The 19,733-nt window shown below is 39.0% G+C and overlaps 1 protein-coding gene across 3 annotated transcripts in view; it reads right to left on the bottom strand.

Annotated features, from left to right (window-relative positions):
* The window catches only part of ABCA9 (ATP binding cassette subfamily A member 9), a 64,506-nt gene that overhangs the window by 7,530 nt on the left and 37,243 nt on the right, over positions 1-19,733 (bottom strand). For all 3 annotated transcript variants that reach the window (XR_012375405.1, XM_073883199.1, XM_025889964.2), the window contains 15 exons: positions 18,928-19,094; positions 18,151-18,284; positions 15,758-15,895; positions 13,807-13,914; positions 11,518-11,691; positions 11,217-11,330; positions 9,184-9,303; positions 6,566-6,634; positions 6,088-6,179; positions 4,775-4,895; positions 4,061-4,178; positions 3,227-3,318; positions 973-1,133; positions 483-558; positions 315-409 (listed from right to left, as the gene is read on the bottom strand). Coding sequence is in view for 2 of the 3 variants with exons in the window: in XM_073883199.1 (XP_073739300.1) it covers positions 315-409; positions 483-558; positions 973-1,133; positions 3,227-3,318; positions 4,061-4,178; positions 4,775-4,895; positions 6,088-6,179; positions 6,566-6,634; positions 9,184-9,303; positions 11,217-11,330; positions 11,518-11,691; positions 13,807-13,914; positions 15,758-15,895; positions 18,151-18,284; positions 18,928-19,094 (1,779 nt within the window). In the remaining variant the exon portion in view is untranslated. The remainder of the gene's footprint in view (positions 1-314; positions 410-482; positions 559-972; positions 1,134-3,226; positions 3,319-4,060; positions 4,179-4,774; positions 4,896-6,087; positions 6,180-6,565; positions 6,635-9,183; positions 9,304-11,216; positions 11,331-11,517; positions 11,692-13,806; positions 13,915-15,757; positions 15,896-18,150; positions 18,285-18,927; positions 19,095-19,733) is intronic.

Genomic DNA, 19,733 nt, shown 5'->3' with positions numbered 1-19,733 from the left:
TTTCCTCATAAGAACTGTGTATCAGGTGATGCTGTAGAAATTGAAACTGAGTAATAGACTGATGTGGTTGAGTATAAAAATGGGCCATGCATACCCCAAAGATCTATGATAAAAACAAGATTCTTAAGAGTATTAGGGTGTTAGAATTATCTTTTTCTCCTTAATAAAAACTGGCTGTGATAGGGCATCAGATTTTTCGCCCTTAATATTGCATTTCCTAATAATGGGTTGTCTTTTGCCTTATAAACAATGATTTTGAAGACTAGTCGTTATAGGACTAATCAGTTCACTTAGGATTACTCATGACATCTCACCACATTTGCTGCTGCCCCTCGGGGTCCATGCCCGTGGACGGCTCGTCCAGAAGCACCACCGATGGGTTTCCCAGGATGCTCAGCGCGAAGCACACCTGGAACGGGAGGAACAGCGTGTCTGGCACCGACGTGTGGGGTGCGCAGAGTAACACCGAGCCCCCCTCTTACCTTCCTCTTTATTCCCTCGGATAAGGCCTTCACGGGCAGCTTCAGCTGGTCCTGCAGCTTGAGCGCATCCACCAACCTGGAGGAAGCAGAGTGAGTCAATCCACATTACCCCCAAACTATGGGGAATGTGTGTGGGGAATGGGTAAATCAGAACAAACACTGTATTAGAGACATTTTCTTTTTAGAGACATTCTCTTTAGAGACATTAGAGACATTCTGAATGATCATAAAATTGAAACTACCTAGGATACTTTATGAGCCTTTTATAGTGGTCAAATTCATATTTTTCAATGACATCTTTCCATATTAAGGAATAATCAGTAACATTTTTCTCTCCAGGCTTAATAAAATACTCCACTGGCTTCTTGATAACTACGTCTTCTCCCACAGGTGTGGAGTCAACGGTTAGAATCTCCCTTCCTTATTTCTGTGGGAACATCTTTCCTATCACAACCCTCCAGGAGAGAACCGGTGTGTCTCCCCCACGTACCGTGTGATGGTGACTGTGGCGTCCCCTTTCTTCAGCCCTTTGATGGCAGCGAACACCTCTAGATGTTCCCTCACTGACAGGTTAGGCCAGAGCACGTTCTCCTGAGGACAGTATCCCAGGAACCCGAGGGAGTCCCCCTCACTGCTCCCTTTCAAAATCACCTGCACAAAAAGTTCATTCCCACATTCAGCCCAAAATTGTGTATACACGCATATGGGCACATGAGTGCGTAATTCAGTGATGTCCTCGTACACGCACAGCTGCCAAGAGTGCAAATGTAAATAAGTGACCACTTCGCTGTAGGCGAAAGATGGCAAAAACTCAATAAATCAAAAGGAACATATTCCACATTGTCATATCTCTCTACAGACTTTATATCCAAGTCCATTACCTTGGTTGGATTCAGGGTGGCTTACTTGGTTGTTCATTGTTTGACTTCCTTCACTGATCCAAACATTCAAAGGAGTAGACACTTGTTGAGGATTCTATTTCCCCAATGTTAAACTAGCTATAATTATAGGATCTGTTGCGCAAGTTTATTGTGAGCATTAAAAATGGCAGTGGTTCTCAATCAGGGGCAATCTTCTTTCCAAGGACATTTGGTAATGCCTGGAGATGTTTTTGGTTGTTACACTTGGGTGCTGCTGGAATTGAATGGCTAGAGACCAGGGATGCTGTATAGGACAGTCCCTCACAAAAAAAAAAAAAAAAAAAGACCTAGACCAAAATGTTACCAGTGCCAAACTTAAGAAATTCTGAACTAAGATAATAAATGAAAAGTCCTTAGCACTAGTCTGGCGCATAGGAACCAGTAAATACTAATAAATAGCATTCATTATTTTTATGAGCCAATCACTGTGCTATATGACAATATTAACAGGTAATGTGTACCAGTGCTTACTATGTGCTAGAATCTAAGCATTTTATGTGTTTTGAATTACTTTATCCTTAGAAAAATCCTATATGACTCAGGTATTAGTTTTATCGTCCCTGTTTCACATAGGAGAAAAGTAACATGTGCATTCATTTAGTAACTTGCAGAAGGTCACACAAGGTAAACCTGGGAGTTAAAGCTGGACTCTGCCTTCAGAATCCAAGCTCTTGACCTCAACTCTATGTTGTCTTTCCCCAATACAAAGGAGGAGAGAACTAGTTAATGTGGGCTCACAGAGCTTTCAATCTAGACAGAGAAATGGAAAATAAAAACAAGTAGACACATATATGGATGAATTATAGCCCCTGCTTAATGCTTTCAAGGCAATAAATGTGATAAAGAGTGAAAAGGGAAGATCCAATGTAGCCATGAGTGTAGTCAGGGCAAATCCTTTTGGGGAGGTAAATTTTAAAGTGTTGAGAAGGAGGTAACCAAGTACAAAGCCAAAGGAGGAGCACTCTAGCCAATGGAAAAATAAACCCAAAGGTCCTACAGAGGGATGATGACCAAAGGCCAATGTGAGCAAGGGGTGAGCAGAGCCCAGGGCCTTTTTTTGGCCATGCTAAAGATTTTGGATCAATTCTAAGTGAAGGATGATAAGCAGGATAGTGACATGATCTCATCTGCATCTTTTAAGGACTGTTCTGATGCTGTGTGAGGCAAGAGGAGAAATGGAAAGACAATTCGGAAACTTATGTTGCAATCCACACGCCGAGACAACCTCTCTTCCTGGTCCCACTGCCTCTGCCCTCAACCTTCCGTCAAATGTCAGCAGCAGGTCCTCCTCAGTGTTGTGGTCCCTGTGGACCTCTGGCCATCATGTTATCCAACTTGGCCTAGACGTACTACCACGTGACATTCACATACCATTCTAGCTTTTGATTGGGAATTTAGACAATCCTTATTTTTTTTCCTCTAATCTATGACCTCTCTTTTCTGAATAAATCCTGGATCTTGACAATTCATTTCAACAAATTCTTAGGATACATAAGTTAACAAAAAATAAAAAATAAAAAACCCAAAGGTCTCTGACCTGAATAAAGCTAATGTTCAGCTTTACTTTTACCAAAACACTTCCTTTTAATGTCACTACTTTTCATTCAATAAAACTATAGTGTAGATAACATGGAGCCCTTTTTGGCACCTCACTATTTTTGGAATTAAGGAGAAGTTTTTAATTAATCCTCTTCATTCCATGCATAACTCAATGGATTCATAAGAAAGGATCATTTATGTATTTTTAAGACTGTCATCAATGTTCACGGGTTAGTGCTTGTTCAAGGCAGCATTAATGACCATATTTCTGTGTGGTTTACTGACCTGCCCTGCGGTTGGATTTGTATCTCCAGTTATCATCTTAATGGTTGTACTTTTACCAGCTCCATTGTGTCCTAAGAGCCCTATAACTTCACCTGAAAGAAATAGGTATGCTTAGAACTTCAAATAATTACAATAAATCTAAAAGCAAATACTACTGGGGGGCTCACTATGTGTCAGGCTCTGTGTGAAGTGCATGAATGCATTAATTCGTCTGTTCTACACACACACACACACACACACACACACACACACACACACACACACACACAAACACCCCTAAGCGTTGTTACTGGCTTCAATTTATAGGCAAAGAAACTGAGGGGTAAGGAGGATATATAACTTGCCCATGCCCATGGTCATATAGCCACTAAGATGCTGAGCTGGAACAGAAACAAATTTTGGTCCCAAAGTCTGTTGCATTTAACAGACACTTTCACAAAACGTGCTCTTTGTTAGGATGGAGACTGCACTGCTGTGTCCCAGTGAGTTTCCTCTTGCGTACATTCCCTGTTGTGAAATTAATGGTACTTTGAAAGCTATAACATCCTTCTTAACTGCCTCCTTTTTTTTTTTTTTTTTGGTGTTGTTCTTTTTTTGTTTGTTTGCCTGTTTTAACAGAACAGACAGAACTGTCTTCTTAGGCAAAGAAAAAACACTGTTATCATAACTGAGGCTTTTAAGCAGGACGGATCTGCGTGTGCCTGTAGATGAGTGGGCTGCCTTTCATGATTATCAACAGATGGCCCCAGATTCGGGTACTATTATTTCCTCCCAAAGACCTCATCTTGGGACGTCAAGATAGCTCTGCCAACAGTTAAAACTACTGTCTCCAACCTTTTTTAACACAGAAAGAGACATTTCTTATGGCCACTTTTTTCTTCCTCTTCGCAAAGCAGTTTCTCTTTTTGCCTGCATATTCCTTCCGTAGACAGCTAGCAATGATGACGGGTTTCTGTAGAGACAAGTAAATAACAATGGGGCTTTATTCTTACCTTGAAATGAGTGAGTGCGCCATATTCCCTCCAACCACGTTTTTCCCTGTTACAGAATCATGACTCAGACAAGTCCTTCCCCCAGAAACTGCCATTTTCAAGTGAAATTTCCCAATCTCTATTCCTGCAGGGAAATAACATTTGCACCGTATCGCATGATCTGTGCTTCTCTTTCTCAGAAAATAGGAAGAGAGACATCCACCAAACCAACAGGACTGTTAAGACACACACTCACATACACACACGTGCACACATGCACACAAACACACATACACCTCGGATGGGCTCTCTCCTCTCGCAGTAAGCTTTACTCAGTTCATAAGAATCACAATGTCTTACTTAGGTTTTGTAATGTGTAGCTTCTCTTACCCAAAATACAACCCTGAGAAATGCATTAGCAAGTCTGTGCCTGTGCGTATGTGTGTGTGTTTCCCTTGTTCTATGTCTGTGGACATTGCATATTCAGTGAAGTCAAGTGCTGAGCTATGTGTGTAAGGACGAAAGAACCGCAAAGTATTTTTCAAAATACTCAGATGAATGTTTTTAGTCGTTCTACCTCATCAAAGTCTTCAACGGCCCCGGCGTTTGTGGTTCTCCTTCTTTCTATCTGAACATCTTCATCCTCTCCTTCGGGTTCTTCTGGGTTTGGAAAAATGCCACTGCTTCTTGGAGAAATTCTAAAATCAAAACAGTGTGACAATCACAGGTTTCCAGTTGAAAAACTTGTAGCAAAAATGAGCTTTCCGTAGACTGCTCTCAATTATGTGAATGGATTCACTGTGAGTACAACGTAACCCCCATTTTTCGGCTCTGCGCCATCTGCCTTGCAAACAACCTGGTTTCCGTGATGAGTCAAGTGATGCAACTCTTGCTTTTTCCCTAGGTTTACTTTTCCTTGTTGGTTGTGACTTTTAAAAATAATAATAATAATAAAACAGGACACATTCTCTGGCAAAAGATTTTGGGGCACGGTTGTGTGAGAAAGGCATCTAGGAACTGTAATTTTGGCACAGATATTTTGGAATTCTGAAGACTTTGCAAGAACTGTGGATTGAAACATTTGGAATTCGAGACACATCCCAGAAAATCCAGGACACATAATCACCAGTATGTGAGCATTGTCACTTCTTAGGAATGTTTCAGCATCACCCCTTCCTGACTGCTATCTATCCAGTTCTTTCCTTCATCACCCCCACCACTGATTGCTGCTGATTCTAATCTTCTCCCTCCTTCATGCCATCAAAGATTGCTGTTGTCTGCTGATTCTTGTCATGCTCCTGCCCTACCACCTACTTTACACTTGAATTTGATTCATATTTTGTGAGTTAGGTGAGGTTTCCAAAACACGCCTGTCTTGATTTGCCATTATGTAATTTGCAAAATCTTTCCTACACTTCTCTATTCCAACACCCTCTAAAATTCAGCTTTAATTTAATTTTCCATTATCTTCCGATACAAACTTTCAAGTTCTTTCCAGCTGTCTACTCAAATCTACAGGAAGATGGCATTTATATCAACTTCTGTTCTTTTGCTCAGACTACCCTACCTTCCTGGACTGGCTACACTTACCGATTGCTTATCTATACTTACCAGTTATTTTAAAGATTTTATCTTTCGTATATAACTTTCTTTTAGTATGTCAATGAAATTCCTTAATTTTTCAGTGTCTCACGTGTGCTGATGTGGCTTCCCTCATTAGATTGTAAGCTCATTAAAGTATTGTGAATTATAATAATTTTGTACACTATACAATCCCTAAAAAAACAATCCTGTCAAGTTATTTTTACTCAATTAACTTAAGCATATTAAAATGTTTTTAAACAATGAATATTAAAATAAAACATGAAATTGTATTTGAATTTTCTCAACCTGAACACAGGATCTTTTCTCATTGATTTCTTCCTAAAGTTCACTTCCAGACACCGGAGAACAAAAACAAAAATGCAAAAGTGGAGATAAGGCTAAGGGGAGAAAAAGACAATCAATATTAGAAATCACCATAAAAACAAGTTCAGTATTGGAATTTATAAAGACAATCGATTTAATATCCAATGAAACTCTCAGAGCTAGCTTCACTGTTCTTCAGAGAAGCTGTAATAGACAAGATAGTAGTAAGTTGGTACCAGGACTATTCATGCCATTGAGAGTTTGGGCTCTATACTCCATGTCAGATGATTGTTATAAAGAAAGCGGTCCAAATTTTAAAGCCTCTGTGTGTGTGGTGTGTTGCTTCAGATGCCTAAAATACTGCATTTTTAAGTGCCAAAGTTAAACTTTTTAACTTAATGCTAAGCAAACAAATGTGTCCCCCTCATGTAAGAACATTTAAATGGAAATGTACTCTTACTATGAGCGGTGCCAGAAACGCAATTTGATGTTCTGAAGCTCCTAAATAATCCATGGAGTCAGGAGAAATCTGTAAAATGAGGAAAAGTAGGTTTAGATGAACCTGTATCTGTTCTCAAATCTCATCTCATGTAAGACACATTAATGTCCTTCTAATGACTTTGCCAGCGTTCTCTCGAGCATCAGGTAAAAGTCGATTTCCAACTGTGTTATGTGTCTTCCTCGCTTCCAAAGTCACTCAGTAACCTCCTCTCCTGTGCTGGCCTAGAGGCTCGGATGCTTTTAGAACACTGCGAGTCAACAGGATTCTCCGTGCTAAGAGAATCCTGGGTGGTGTTGGGGACCACTGAAGCCATGGGCAAGATCTGTCTTAAGACAAACCCTCTTCCCTAACTTTTACCTGCCTTTCTCCCTACATTTGTGCTCCTTCCCTAAAAGCCCTGGAACCAATACATTGCTCTGTCCCTTGCTCCACCCACTCTTAAGAATAATCATGACAACTCTCCATGCTAAAGACAAAACTCTTCACCTGGAATTTGGCACGGTTTTCATTAGCTTTACAACACGTGCATAATATACAGAATATACATGCATAATACATAAGTGCATGATTTCCATTCGATTCACAATACATTCTGAAACATCCCCCGACTCCTTAGTAAATAAAGAGTAAAGAACCAATTTTGTTTCTTGAGCTGTATTTCCCAGGACTTTTTTCTGAGCAATGTTAAGCTGACAGAGGAAATCTCTATCACAGCCATCCATCATCTAGAAAAGATGATTATATTTTTCTCATTGAATGGTTTTCCAGGACGCTGACATTATTTCAAATAATCTTGTTCTCCTACGTGCCTCTGTCACCCGCTTCCAAACACTGTACCACATCCCAAACCAGCTTCAGGCACTCTCATCTTTGCCCTGTCTACTATGTTCTATTTCTTCAGCTTCCTTGCTCTACCATCCTTGCTCCATAATTTGGAGGTGGTGACCCTCCAACCCACCAACCCCACCACTGTGCCACTGTCCATAAACCCCCTCATCTCCTTAACTTCATCATTCCCCAGCTTAGAATCTCCATGGTCCACTGTTACAATCCCTCCTTATACAGAACCACTGCTCATTGCCACATTGATTCTACCTTTATCCTTTTCTTGGTCAGACTCAACTGGCAAAACACTAACCCTGATTGAACCCAACTCCACCTGCCCTGAACTGCATCTGGGAAGGACACTATGATAAGAGAAACTATCAGCTTTGTTGACTGCACTTGCAAAGTAGGGCAAGGGGTCTTTTAATACCCCCTGCCAATTCTACTGGTGATCTACTTTCTTAAATAATTGTTTACATCTTTTCCTCTATCCTCAACATCCCAACACCCCCCCTGTTCACCTCACTTTAAGTTGATAACTTCATCTCTTTCCCCAAGAAAGGAGGATCACTCAGAAGAGAATCATGCGTTTACTACCATCAAAGCCATTAAATTATCTGCCTCTGGCTACGATCTTCATAAATAGATGGAATGTTCCTGCTTTGATGGAAAGCAACCTCTCTGCTTGGGTGCTATATGATGTTTTGTTTTCCTCAGCTATTCGAGGAGTTGGCTTCTTAGGTAGTTCATGTCTCTCTTTTCATCAAAATTTTTTCTCCTATAAGCACGTTATCTCCCTTCTTATAAACAAAAAGGTAGTTTCCTCATCCATCTACTTTCCCATCTCTGTTATTCTTTTCAGTGAAACTAGAAGTAGGTGTCTCTACAGCACTACTTCCTCATATCACAGTATCTACTAAGCTCGCTCTTGTTAGGTTTGGTGTTCACCCTTTCCTTGAATTCTGTCTGGCTAATAGCACCGATGACTTTCATGTAGTCGAATCCAGTGGTCTTCTTCTCAGTCATCAACTTTCTAGACCTCTCGTTTGATGGTTGAATCACTCGCTCCTTCCTGAAATATTCTTTACTGCCATCTGGCACATGTCCTTCTGTACGGATACTTTAAGCATTTAAGGAGAGTTTCTGAGAAGAGATTCTGGCACTCAACAGTTCCCCACTTTTTCTCCTACCTCACGGGCTCCTCCTCAACCTCCCTGGCTGACTCTTCTAACCAATCTTTAAATTTTGGAGTCAAGGCCAAATCTTTGGCCCACTTTTTATTCGAACTGTTCTTACTCTGTAGGTTATATTATCTAGTGCTGTCACTTAGATATCAGTTATATGCTGATGGATCTCAAGTAACCATATGCTGGATTTCAGACTTATACATCCTACTGGCTACTTGGCATTTCCCATTGTGTGCCTATTAGGAATCTTAAACCCAATATGTCCAAAATTAACAGAAAAAGTGCATCTCATTAGCCTCCCAGTAGGGTCATTTGGTCCCAGGAGAGAGGCTTATCACAAGAACTATAAAATTCCACTACTGCAGAACCGCCCTTGACCTTCATGAACCAAGGCAGAGCTTCTTATTGAATAACATAACCCTTGCCTGTGGTAAGAGAATGACCTTTCCAAGACAGAGATTTCAAATTTTGTAGATAAGGACTCCATCTACATTTCTACAGTATCCTAGGCTATCTCCAATGCTACACACTTCACGACCTGAGGACAGGTGTGAAATTACTTACCTCAGAGAAAATGAATAGAGAACCAATCAGTGTGAAAGGTGGTATTAATATGGTGCAGAGAAATAACCCTAGAAATCCATATTCATTTAGATCCGTAGCAACTATTGAGAAGATGGTGATCTAAAAAAAAAAAAAAGCATCCTAATTTCACTAAAGTGTAACAAATCTGAATTTGAGTATATTTTCCAAGAGGGTGGGAATTCATCTTGTAAATGTTCTTATTTTTAACTTTCCCCTCACAAGGCAGTACTGCCACCATGTTTTTTTGCTTTGCGACAGAGGATTGTATCAGAATTCTGTATTTGATTGACTGTGACATTTTTAAGACACACTAGGGCTTCTCAAATTCAGTGTGCATGCAAATCAGCTGGAGTTCTTGCTGAAATTCAGAATCTGACAAGAGGGCTCTTTATCACACATTGCTCAGCCTTTTTCTTTTTTTTTTCATTTCACAGGAGGTCATAGACATCTGTTGGGGTTTAGACATACCAGTTATTCATTTTCACAGCTGCATAGTATTTCTTTGAGTGGATATGCAAGAATTCAACAATTTTGCCTGTAGAAAATGTGTTGTTTCAATTTCTCTGCTCCTATAAATAATGGCCTACATAAATCCTTATCTACTGACACTCTTAATCTTTATTTTTCCAAGATTTATTTATTTTATTTTAGAGAGAAAGAGAGAGACTGAGCACAAGTGGGAGGAGCTGAGGGAGAGGGAGAAAGAATCTCAAGCAGACTCTACACTGAGCATAGAGCCGGACACGGGGCTCGATCTCACAACCCTGAGGTCATGACCTGAGCTGAAACCAAGAGTCCGGCACCTTACTGACTGTGCCACCCAGGTGCCCCAACACCCTTAGTCTTTTAGGAAAGATTCTGAGAAATGTAAATGCAGGTTAAAATTTATGTGGATTCCCATTTTCAGCAGTTACTAACAGATTATTTTTCAAAAAGATGGTGACAATCTATGCTCTTATGAACTTGAATGAGTGTGCCATGTTACACCACCTCACTGACACTGGGTGCTATAACTAGTTACTGTAGGTGTCCTTGTTTTATTGCTGATATTAGGTGAATAGCTGTATAAGTTTACTATGTACTGTAATATTTGCCACTGGTTTTTAGTAATTTGTCCTTCCTGTGCTTATACATTTTACTGGGCATTTTTAAAGGAATTATATGGTGTTTTCTTAATTCATGCAGTTCACCTCTCTTAGTTTGAAAGCTCCTAATAGTGAACCATCATCTCAATCTAAAATAAATCATACTGGACTATTCCTCTTCTTCTAATTTTATTTCTGGGTTTGCTTTGTCATCTTTTTATTTAGAGAACTGTCTTTGATTTTCCAAATTAATTTATCAATGATACTCTTTTTTACTCTATCTTTCTTTTTTTAAAGATTTTATTTATTTATTTGTCAGAGCAAGAAAGAGAGAGCACAAGCAGGGGGAGCAGCAGGTTCCCCACTGATCAAGGAGCCCAATGTGGGACTCGATCCCAGGACCCTGAGATCATGACCTGAGGTGAAGGCAGATGCTTAACTGACTGAACCACCTAGGTGTCCCTATCTTTCTTAGGATTTGTTACTAAAGTTATGCTCACTTTATAAAAGGCACTATTTCACTTTGTGGATTTTTTTATATAAATGTTATAACCATGATTCCCAAAATTTTGCAATCTTCATGCATGTTTAACAGAATTCAGTGGTCTCTACCAGTGCTTTTATAGCATTTTTTAATTTTCTTAAATTCTTTATTCTAATTTATTTCTTGGTCAGATTAATTTCATCCTTAAATGATTCTCCTTCCCCCACCCAGCTTTTTTGAGATATAATTGACATATATGGTTTATAAATATTTTCCCCATTCCATAGGTTGCCCTGTCATTTTGTTGATTGCTTTGTTCGCTATGCAGAAGATTTTTAGTTCGACATTGTCCCTCTTGTTGATTGTACCTTTAAAATACATATTCTTAAAATTATTTAAAAATGATTTAAAAATCAAATAATATGCACTATGTGCATACTTACAATTAAGAAGAAAAATGACCAAATACCACTATTTTTTCTCCCATTGCGAAAAATGAATGAAATCACATATGTCAAGAAAACCAGAGATGAGACATATCCAATACTACACAAGATCTGAAAATAGAAATATTAAGGTTGGATAAGGTAAATACTACCTAGGAAAGCATTCCTACTTAAACCTCAACTTCCCAAACTATGCGATAGCAAAGGTAATTTGAAGTTCTTTAGTTTAAGATAAATAATGTCATTGCATTCATGAAATATAGTCTAATAAAACTACCTCATAATTTTTGCCACTTACCTGAACTAACAGGTTTTGAATTATAAATATAATTTCATCTGGGCTAAAAACGTAATCCATTATTTGCATCAGAAGGAGGATCAAGAAGTAGAGTGGAATATCCACCAGTGCCTGGCCAAACCAGTATGCAGAAGGGTAGAGGCCTGAAATCCGTAGCTGGGAGTGAGCTTTTCTCTGGGAAAGAAAAGGAAGAATCATCAAAAGTGCTGAATAGTTGAGGCTCGAGAAGTTGTAAATATGTGGTCACAAAATCATTCATTTTTTTTTCTGTGTCCCTTTCATATATTATGCCGATTTAGTAAACGAGACTTTTACTGGCCACACTCCTCTTCAAGGGGATCAATGATGCTCCAAACTGCATGGTGACTTCATCATCCAAAGGAGAAATGCACTAATATAACCAGCTCACATTCTATCACAGAATGACTGGACATTGCCTCGGTAAGATTCCCGTTCTTGTATTCACAAAGCTACTCTTCCTTTTGACAATAATGGAGACTTGAAAATTGTACAAAGATTCAAAAGATGTAGGATTTCCTGTAAGATGCAAATTTCCTGTAAGATTCTTCAAATTTATGCTGAGTGTTCGGAGTCCATTAATTATCGGCATTTTATTTTAGGTCTAAGAAATGATCTTCTAACAGGTCAATTTCATCACCAACTCTTTAGGTTGGCATAAGAAGATGTCTGTTAAAACTAATAAGATAAAAATAAGACACTTATTGTCTTGAAGTAAACCACATTTTTCATTATTACATATGAAAACTAGTAAGTAGATTTTGATATTGTGCCTCACTCTAAGCCCTACTGTTGTGGTGATTGTCTTAACACAAGGCTTGAAATATTACTTGAACTTTAACAGAAGCACAAAAGCAATGGAAATTTTAAACCTAAAATGGAGTCTATATAAAGACACTCCTTAGGAAAACTGTTAGAATGGAGATAAATATTCTGGAAAGGGGAATGTATCTGGAAAAACAGCAGGAAAAAGAATGATAGTGAGGGTGCGTTAGAGAGCTGGATATTTTCTGTTCAGTAACGTGTTCAATATATGTTTACTGAGCCCACCATGTGCTTTGTGTTGGTCATGGGCTCTTGTGGAGTTTAAGTTGCAGGGGGCAAGAGAGATAAAGGTGATATGCAAATAAGTGTAGTGATAGGTACATAATTAAAATTGTGAAAATCAAAATTTAAGAAGTAAAATTAAAAGTGTTAAGATAAGGGTCATAGGAAAGGTGAATTGTAATTAGGGGATTTGTCAGAGGAGTTTCCCTTATGAAGGGCCTGAGTTAAGTGTCTAAGTGGTGAGTAGGAATTATACAGGTGACAGGTAAGGCAGGGGACAGAAGACCAGCAGTGGGGAGAGTTGACCCTCTCGGGAAACTAGAAAGACAGCATAGCTGGACATAGTTATCGAGATAATAGTGGTGTCAGATCAAAGTGAAGAGAGACATCCAGCTCCAGATCATGCATGGCTTTTCAGGCTACAGCAAGGATTTCATTCTTGCTCTTTGGTTTGCCAAGAAACCACTGGAGGGACTTAGGCAGGTAATCAACATGGTCAGATGTGTATTTTTAAGTAATCGCTCTGTCCCACTGGGTGGAGAATGGATAAGGAGAAGACTAACAGCGAGCAGTTAAGGAGGCTGATGTGCTCATCCTGGAGAGAGATGATAGTGGATCTCACTGGGGTCTTGAGGAGAGATGGAGGAATGTGGAAAGATTCTAGACATATTTCAGAGGCAAATTCCAATTCACCATTAGCCGGCTATGGAGGTTAAGGAGAAAGAGATGTCAATATCATGGAGTTGCGAATTCGATTTGGATTTTAGATAAATATCTTATAAAAAAAATTTTAGTACAAGTATGTTCCAATCGAATGAAGCTAAAATGAATCTTGAAAGGGGCAGCCTTTTTCAACAATAAGGCAAAATGCTGTGGTGAGTTGGTTAGGACTGTTTAACTGAGTAACTTCACCACAATCTTAAAGCGAAAACCATTGCTGAGAGAGGCATTGTGATAATGTCAGAGGGTCGTGGCTACCAATAAAAATCTAAGTGATAAACCAGATGAAAGCTGCCCTTCCCTGTTAGCTGATGATACTCCTCAGCTGTCCTTCCTGAGGTCTCACAGTTGTTTAAGAAAAATAACATGTTCTTCATATTTGCCAACCTTTTATTAAAAGCATGTAAATTAGGTGCACCACCTCCATAGAAATGTATGGTCATAGAGTGGAGAAGGGGTCTCTGAGTAATAAGAACATGCAAGGACTTTGTTAACTCTTCTTACTTTATAGTCGCCGATGCTGCTCATCGCAATGTAAGGAGTAAAACAGGCTGCCACAGGTATCCAGAAGAAGGCATTGCTCAGGTACCCATGCTCATAAGACATGTGCTCCTAAAATCATGCAGAACACGTGAACTGCTAGCAATTGGACATCTGGTTCATTTGTGCTTGATCTTAACTAAGTCATTCAAATATGTGAATTAGGGTTATGAAGAATGTGGGGCATCCCCCCGCACCCCCAAATCTCTATAGCTTTCCAACAGTGTGCAAGAGGCACTCAACAGTTCTTACAGCTCTTTCTGAAGAAGCACAGAGGTTAACGCAGGGGTGGAAGTTGTTCACTACCTGCATGATGGCCACATCAAAAAATGAACAAGGGAAAGGAGAGAGAGCTTGACAGTGAGGGCATCTCCGTAGCAGCCGAAGGGAAATTCCGCTCTGCATCATCGAGTGCATCTTCCTTTACACAAGGGACTGGGGTCAAAGCTAAACACTACCCAAGACAATCAGGCAGGTCACCTAGGCTGTGGCGGCCACATACATAGAAGCTACAGGTAGCAGATACAAATAGAGAAAGCAAGATGTCTCCAGAGCACCATTTCTTCCTGTCCTAATTTCTCCATCTTTCCTCTCTGCTTCCAGCCCCAGCAGTGGAGAAAAAAGGGGGTGGGCAGTCTGAGCAAGGTCACTCTCCCCTTTCTACTCCAAGATGTTAGACTAGAAAAGGGGGGAAAAGGGCAAAGCCCACCACTGCCAACCCACCCAGTCCACCGCCATTAGGCCACAAACTGACCCTGCGGTGTTTGAATTGGATAGGAAATTGAAGTGTTGGACAGCATTGGAATAATTCTTTTTTTTTCTTTAAATTTGTTTATTGTTATGTTAATCACCATACATTACATCATTAGTTTTTGTGGAATAATTCTTAATAACAAAGAGTGACCGGGGAGCTGTGGAGTATGCTGTGGAGTATGGTGTCATTTCAAGAAGGCCAAGGGAGATTCAAGATGGCGAGATGATAGAGCTGCTCACCCTCCCCCACTGTGGTGTGTGGAGGTTCTGTGGAGGTTCTGACTCAAGATCTGAGCAGGCCTGGCAAACTGTATGTAAATAAGAACTGCTTCTAGTTCAGCCCGTCTGCTGATCTAGTCAAAGCTGAACATTCTTTAATGGAAACTCGATGCGCTCTGAAGAAAAATAATACAAAGAGCAATAGTGATAATGAGAGCAGTTTATCGAGTGCCTGTGCTTTCCGATGTTTTTGTGCCTTACTGATCGTCTTTAACTCAGTCAACTGCACCTGGTGCTCACATTGCCTTATTTACTTCTTAAGAAAACTTTGAGATGAAGTTTTTTATCTGTATTTTTTTCCTGTGGATTGCTGAGCCAAGGGCTACAGAAGGTCAAGTTGTTAAGGACACATTGTCTGGCCTTTAAGACTCTGGCTGTTTCAACGAGGTCCCATTACCTACTGCGACAGACAGTGACAGATCTAAGATGAAAATTGTCAGTTCTTTTCCTCAACTAATTGTATTTTCTGCTGTTTCACTGACCCCAAGTCATCCAGTTCAGGTTATAATGTTGCATAATCATTACCAGATAGTGTGTGTATGTATATAGGTGTGTGTGTATAAACCCGTAAATGTAAACTACATGTATGTAAAACATACACTTATTCAAGAACAAGTTCACAAAAATTAACATGATGTTATTTCAGCATTTCGAGTGTCTTCTTGAAAACTCCTTAAAGTTCAGGATAAGTGAGATAATGTTATACTTACTTCTGGGGCGCCTGGGTGGTGCAGTCAGTTAGGCATCCGACTCTTGATTTCAGCTCAGGTCATGATCTCAGTGTTGTGGGATCGAGCCCCGCATCGGGCTCTAAGCTGGGCGTGGAACCTGATTAGGACTCTCTCTCTCTTCCTCTGTCCCCCCTCTAAAAAATTATACTTACCTCAAAATATGTGCTTCTGTCAGTCCGAATGTGTTCTGAAGAATTAAAAATTCCAAGTAGCCCATTGCTGATGATATCCATGAGGACAGGAAAGCAATTCAGCCTTTTGGTGTTACATGCTATTGAGAACCTGTGATCCTAAAATGTAACAAATATGCATTCTAAGTTCTCAGAAAGCAAATACAAAATTTAATGAAAGAATATGGTAGAAAATCGTTCGAATTATTGACAAAACAGGAAGGCTAAAGCACTAAATGTGATTAATATCACCATCACTCATATTATTTGATTAATTCCCGATACACCGCAAGGAATAATTCAGTATTTTGCTCTTTACTGACCATAGCATCAGCCGTGTGGCTATTTATGCCTAAATGCTCACAAAATGAAATGCCTCAGATGCTTTTTGGCAGCAACACCATAAAACTCCACAAAGCAATGCCTCTTTGACATGGCAGTAGGCTTCCTTTCAAAATGCGATACACGCACTTTATAAATTAAGAATGCGTGGATACTTAGAAGCAGGAGGCAGGCAGCTACTGTAATGAAAGCATAGGTTTTCACAAATACTGAGATTGCAGTAGCAATGCTGCATGTAAAAATCTCTTTTCAAATGGCATTTTAAAATCATTTCACAGTATATGTAAGTCATAATGTTGTACACCTTAGACTTATACAGTGCTATTATCTTAATAAAACTGGGGGGAGACATATGGTAAAAAATGTTACATCTCTTTCTATATATTATATAAAATATATGACGTGTATATACATATATATATAACATGATTACTTCTTGCCCAAATAAAAAGAATGTAAGTAAGTTATTATTTGGGCATGCATTTTTGCAATCACAAATAAATCACATGGATTGTATCTAATCTAATTACTTAAAGTAATGTTTACTGATATTAAGAATGCCATCTTTTAAACTATTTTTCTGGGCACACTGGAAACTAGCCTGATTAAAACATACCAAAGACTAGTTTGATCAAAGGTAATTTCTAATTTTATTATTGGCACAGAAATTATTTCTGAAAATTAACTCCAAGTTGCATTTACCTGCTGTGGTTTACACATGTAACACTCTCTTGTCATCTTTTTTCATTTGTCTATCACAGGGATTTCTCCCCAAACTCCCACAGGGTCTAGGCAGGTCATATACATGCATGAAGCAGCATGGGGATAAAGCAACTTGGCAAGTAAAGTCCAAGTCTAAACTGGGCAACTGTTTCTCAATTCCAACCACAGACTGCCAGAATTAGCATATGGAGGGATTTTTCAAGGGAAGTAGAAATGTACATTTTTATAAGAAATACACCAATCCTAAATATTGCCAAATAAGGCAGTCCTTCTCAAACTTCAGTGAGCATACTAATCCGCAGATTTTATTAAAGTGCAAATACTCAGTAGGTCTGGAGCGGGGCTGAGAGTCTGCAATTCTTTTCTTTTCTTTCCAACATCTGGCACATAATTTTTATTTATTCATTTATTTATTATTATCATTATGTTCAATTAGCCAACATATAGTACATCATTAGTTTTTGATGTAGTGTTCAACGATTCATTAGTTGAGAGTCTGCATTTCTAACAAGCTCCTAGGTGATCCACTGTTGTTGATTCATGAACCGGAAGTTGTAGGAAACAGGAATTGTTTTAAAAAGATTTTATTTATTTATTTGACAGAGAGATAGAGAGAGCACAAGTAGGCAGAGTGGCAGGCAGAGGGAGAGGGAGAAACAGGCTCTCCACTGAACAAGGAGCCGGACGTAGGGCTCGATCCCAGGACCCCAGGATCATGACCTGAGCCAAAGGCAGCCGCTTAACTGACTGAGCCACCCAGGTGCCCTGGAAACAGAAATCTTTTAATATCAGATAGCTAAATATAAATATTTATCTGAAGATTTGACCCATTTGTGTAAAGTTTAGCAGCCAAAACTTGAGTTTTTTTCCCGTAAAAAATAAACAAAAATCTACTGTAAAAAAATTAAGAACGATTTCTTTTTTTTTTGGTAATAGAGCTGAAGTTCACAATAGATATTAATCAGACTTATTATTAGAGGATTCCTCAAAGTGTCATTTGAGTTAAAATCCAATTGAGAATAAAATTTAAATTCATTATTAGAATGGAATACAACTGATAATAAGATTTAAATTCATTGTTAATAATAGTGCATACAATTTAATGAGGAATAAAATCAAACAGCATTTCATTCTATGTTGTTATAATGGAGGCTGTGGGCAAATATTTGCAGTACAACTTCTCCTCTTACAAATGAGAGATATCCCATCTGTTTGTGTTAAATTGGCCTTTTATGTCCGTTGTTAGGTATTATTCAAATGGCATCCATACCCCATCTTTGGTGAGATGAAACAGTCAGAGCCCAGCGTACCTTGTCATCACCTGACACAGTGATAACTCCATTGTATGATAGCTCATTTGGGCCACTTCTAGTTCCAAAGGCATCCACTTCCAAAGCTATGTTCTGTTGCCTCAGTGAATGTATAAAGTTATCAATACTTGACCCTACCATGAAGGTAAAAATCAAAAGAAGCAAGAGGCAAGTAAAACAACAGGCAAGTAATATTAAAAAAAAAAAAATAAACCCTAAACTAAATGATGTCACACAAAGCATACCATAATAAAAGACTGTCTAAGGATTTCCTTAGAAAGGCAGAAATGACGCTATGATACCAAAATCCATTCTGATATCAAAGATAGGACAAGATTACTTTCCCTAGAGCCTAGCCATTTACATATAATTTCTGTTAGTGTAAAAATACTATTTAAAATTAACATAATCCTTAAAGATATTAATCTTCTATTTTCTTAGAAATTTGGAACAGATTTTTTTCCAGCACCCAAGAATGCATAGTACTTAAAAAATGTTGTGGAAAGGCCTCAAAGATCAGTCAATGATTTATCTTACTAAATCCCCTTTGGTTGCTCAGTGCAATCAACTTTAGGATTTAAGTAACCTTGCAAGATGTGTTTCTAAAATAAACTTCCCAGCCTTGAATTTTTCATTTTTTTAAATTAATTTCCTATTTGGCCTCATATGTGTTTTCTAAAACATACAGAATTTATTTTTCCCTTCATGGTTTATGTTGTCTGGGGAATCTCTCAAGAAGAACAACACTGAAAAGTTACATTTTAGCTCTATGTTTACCTGTTTTATTGATGACCAGTAAGTGGGTCAGAGGAGCTTGAGGTGGTTGTCCCGGAGAGAGGAAGTACATATTAGGAGCCAGTCCCCAAGAATAACTTTTTTGATATAACTCATAGAATAGATGTTCCAAAAGCTGAGGGCAAAAGCTGATGCCAAAAAGCAATAATCTACATGGAGGAAAATGCAAAAGAAAAAAAAACATCTATAGCAACTTTTGTAGATTTTTAAGTTTGAGTAGATAATGGATATTAAAATAGAAATAAATTCTAAGCACTAATCAAATATAGGAATCATACTTCTCCCCCCACCCCCAACCCTTGTTTCTTTTTTTCTAAAATGAAATCGTTCCTAGTATCTATGCTTGGTCTTCCTTTTTTTTTTCCTTTAAATTTTTATTGTTATGTTAATCACCATACATTACATCATTAGTTTTGGATGTAGTGTTCCATGATTCATTGTCTGTGCATAACCCCCAGTGCTCCACGCAGAACGTGCCCTCTTTAATACCCATCACCAGGCTAACCCATCCCCCCCCTCCCCTCTAGAACCCTCAGTTTGTTTTTCAGAGTCCATCGTCTCTCATGGTTCGTCTCCCCTGCCGATTTCCCCCCCTTCATTCTTCCCCTCCTATCTTCTTTCTTTTTTTTTCTTAACATATATTGCATTATTTGTTTCAGAGGTACAGATCTGTGATTCAACAGTCTTGCACAATTCACAGCACTCACCATAGCACATACCCTCCCCAATGTCTGTCACCCAGCCACCCCATCCCTCCCACCCCACCCCCACTCCAGCAACCCTCAGTT

This window comes from Callorhinus ursinus, unplaced genomic scaffold (genome assembly GCF_003265705.2).
Source record: "Callorhinus ursinus isolate GAN/ISIS: 27379988/994484 unplaced genomic scaffold, GSC_fseal_2.0 scaffold50, whole genome shotgun sequence".
NCBI classification, from domain to species: Eukaryota; Metazoa; Chordata; class Mammalia; order Carnivora; family Otariidae; genus Callorhinus; species Callorhinus ursinus.
This window is presented reverse-complemented; position numbering and strand designations above follow the sequence as displayed.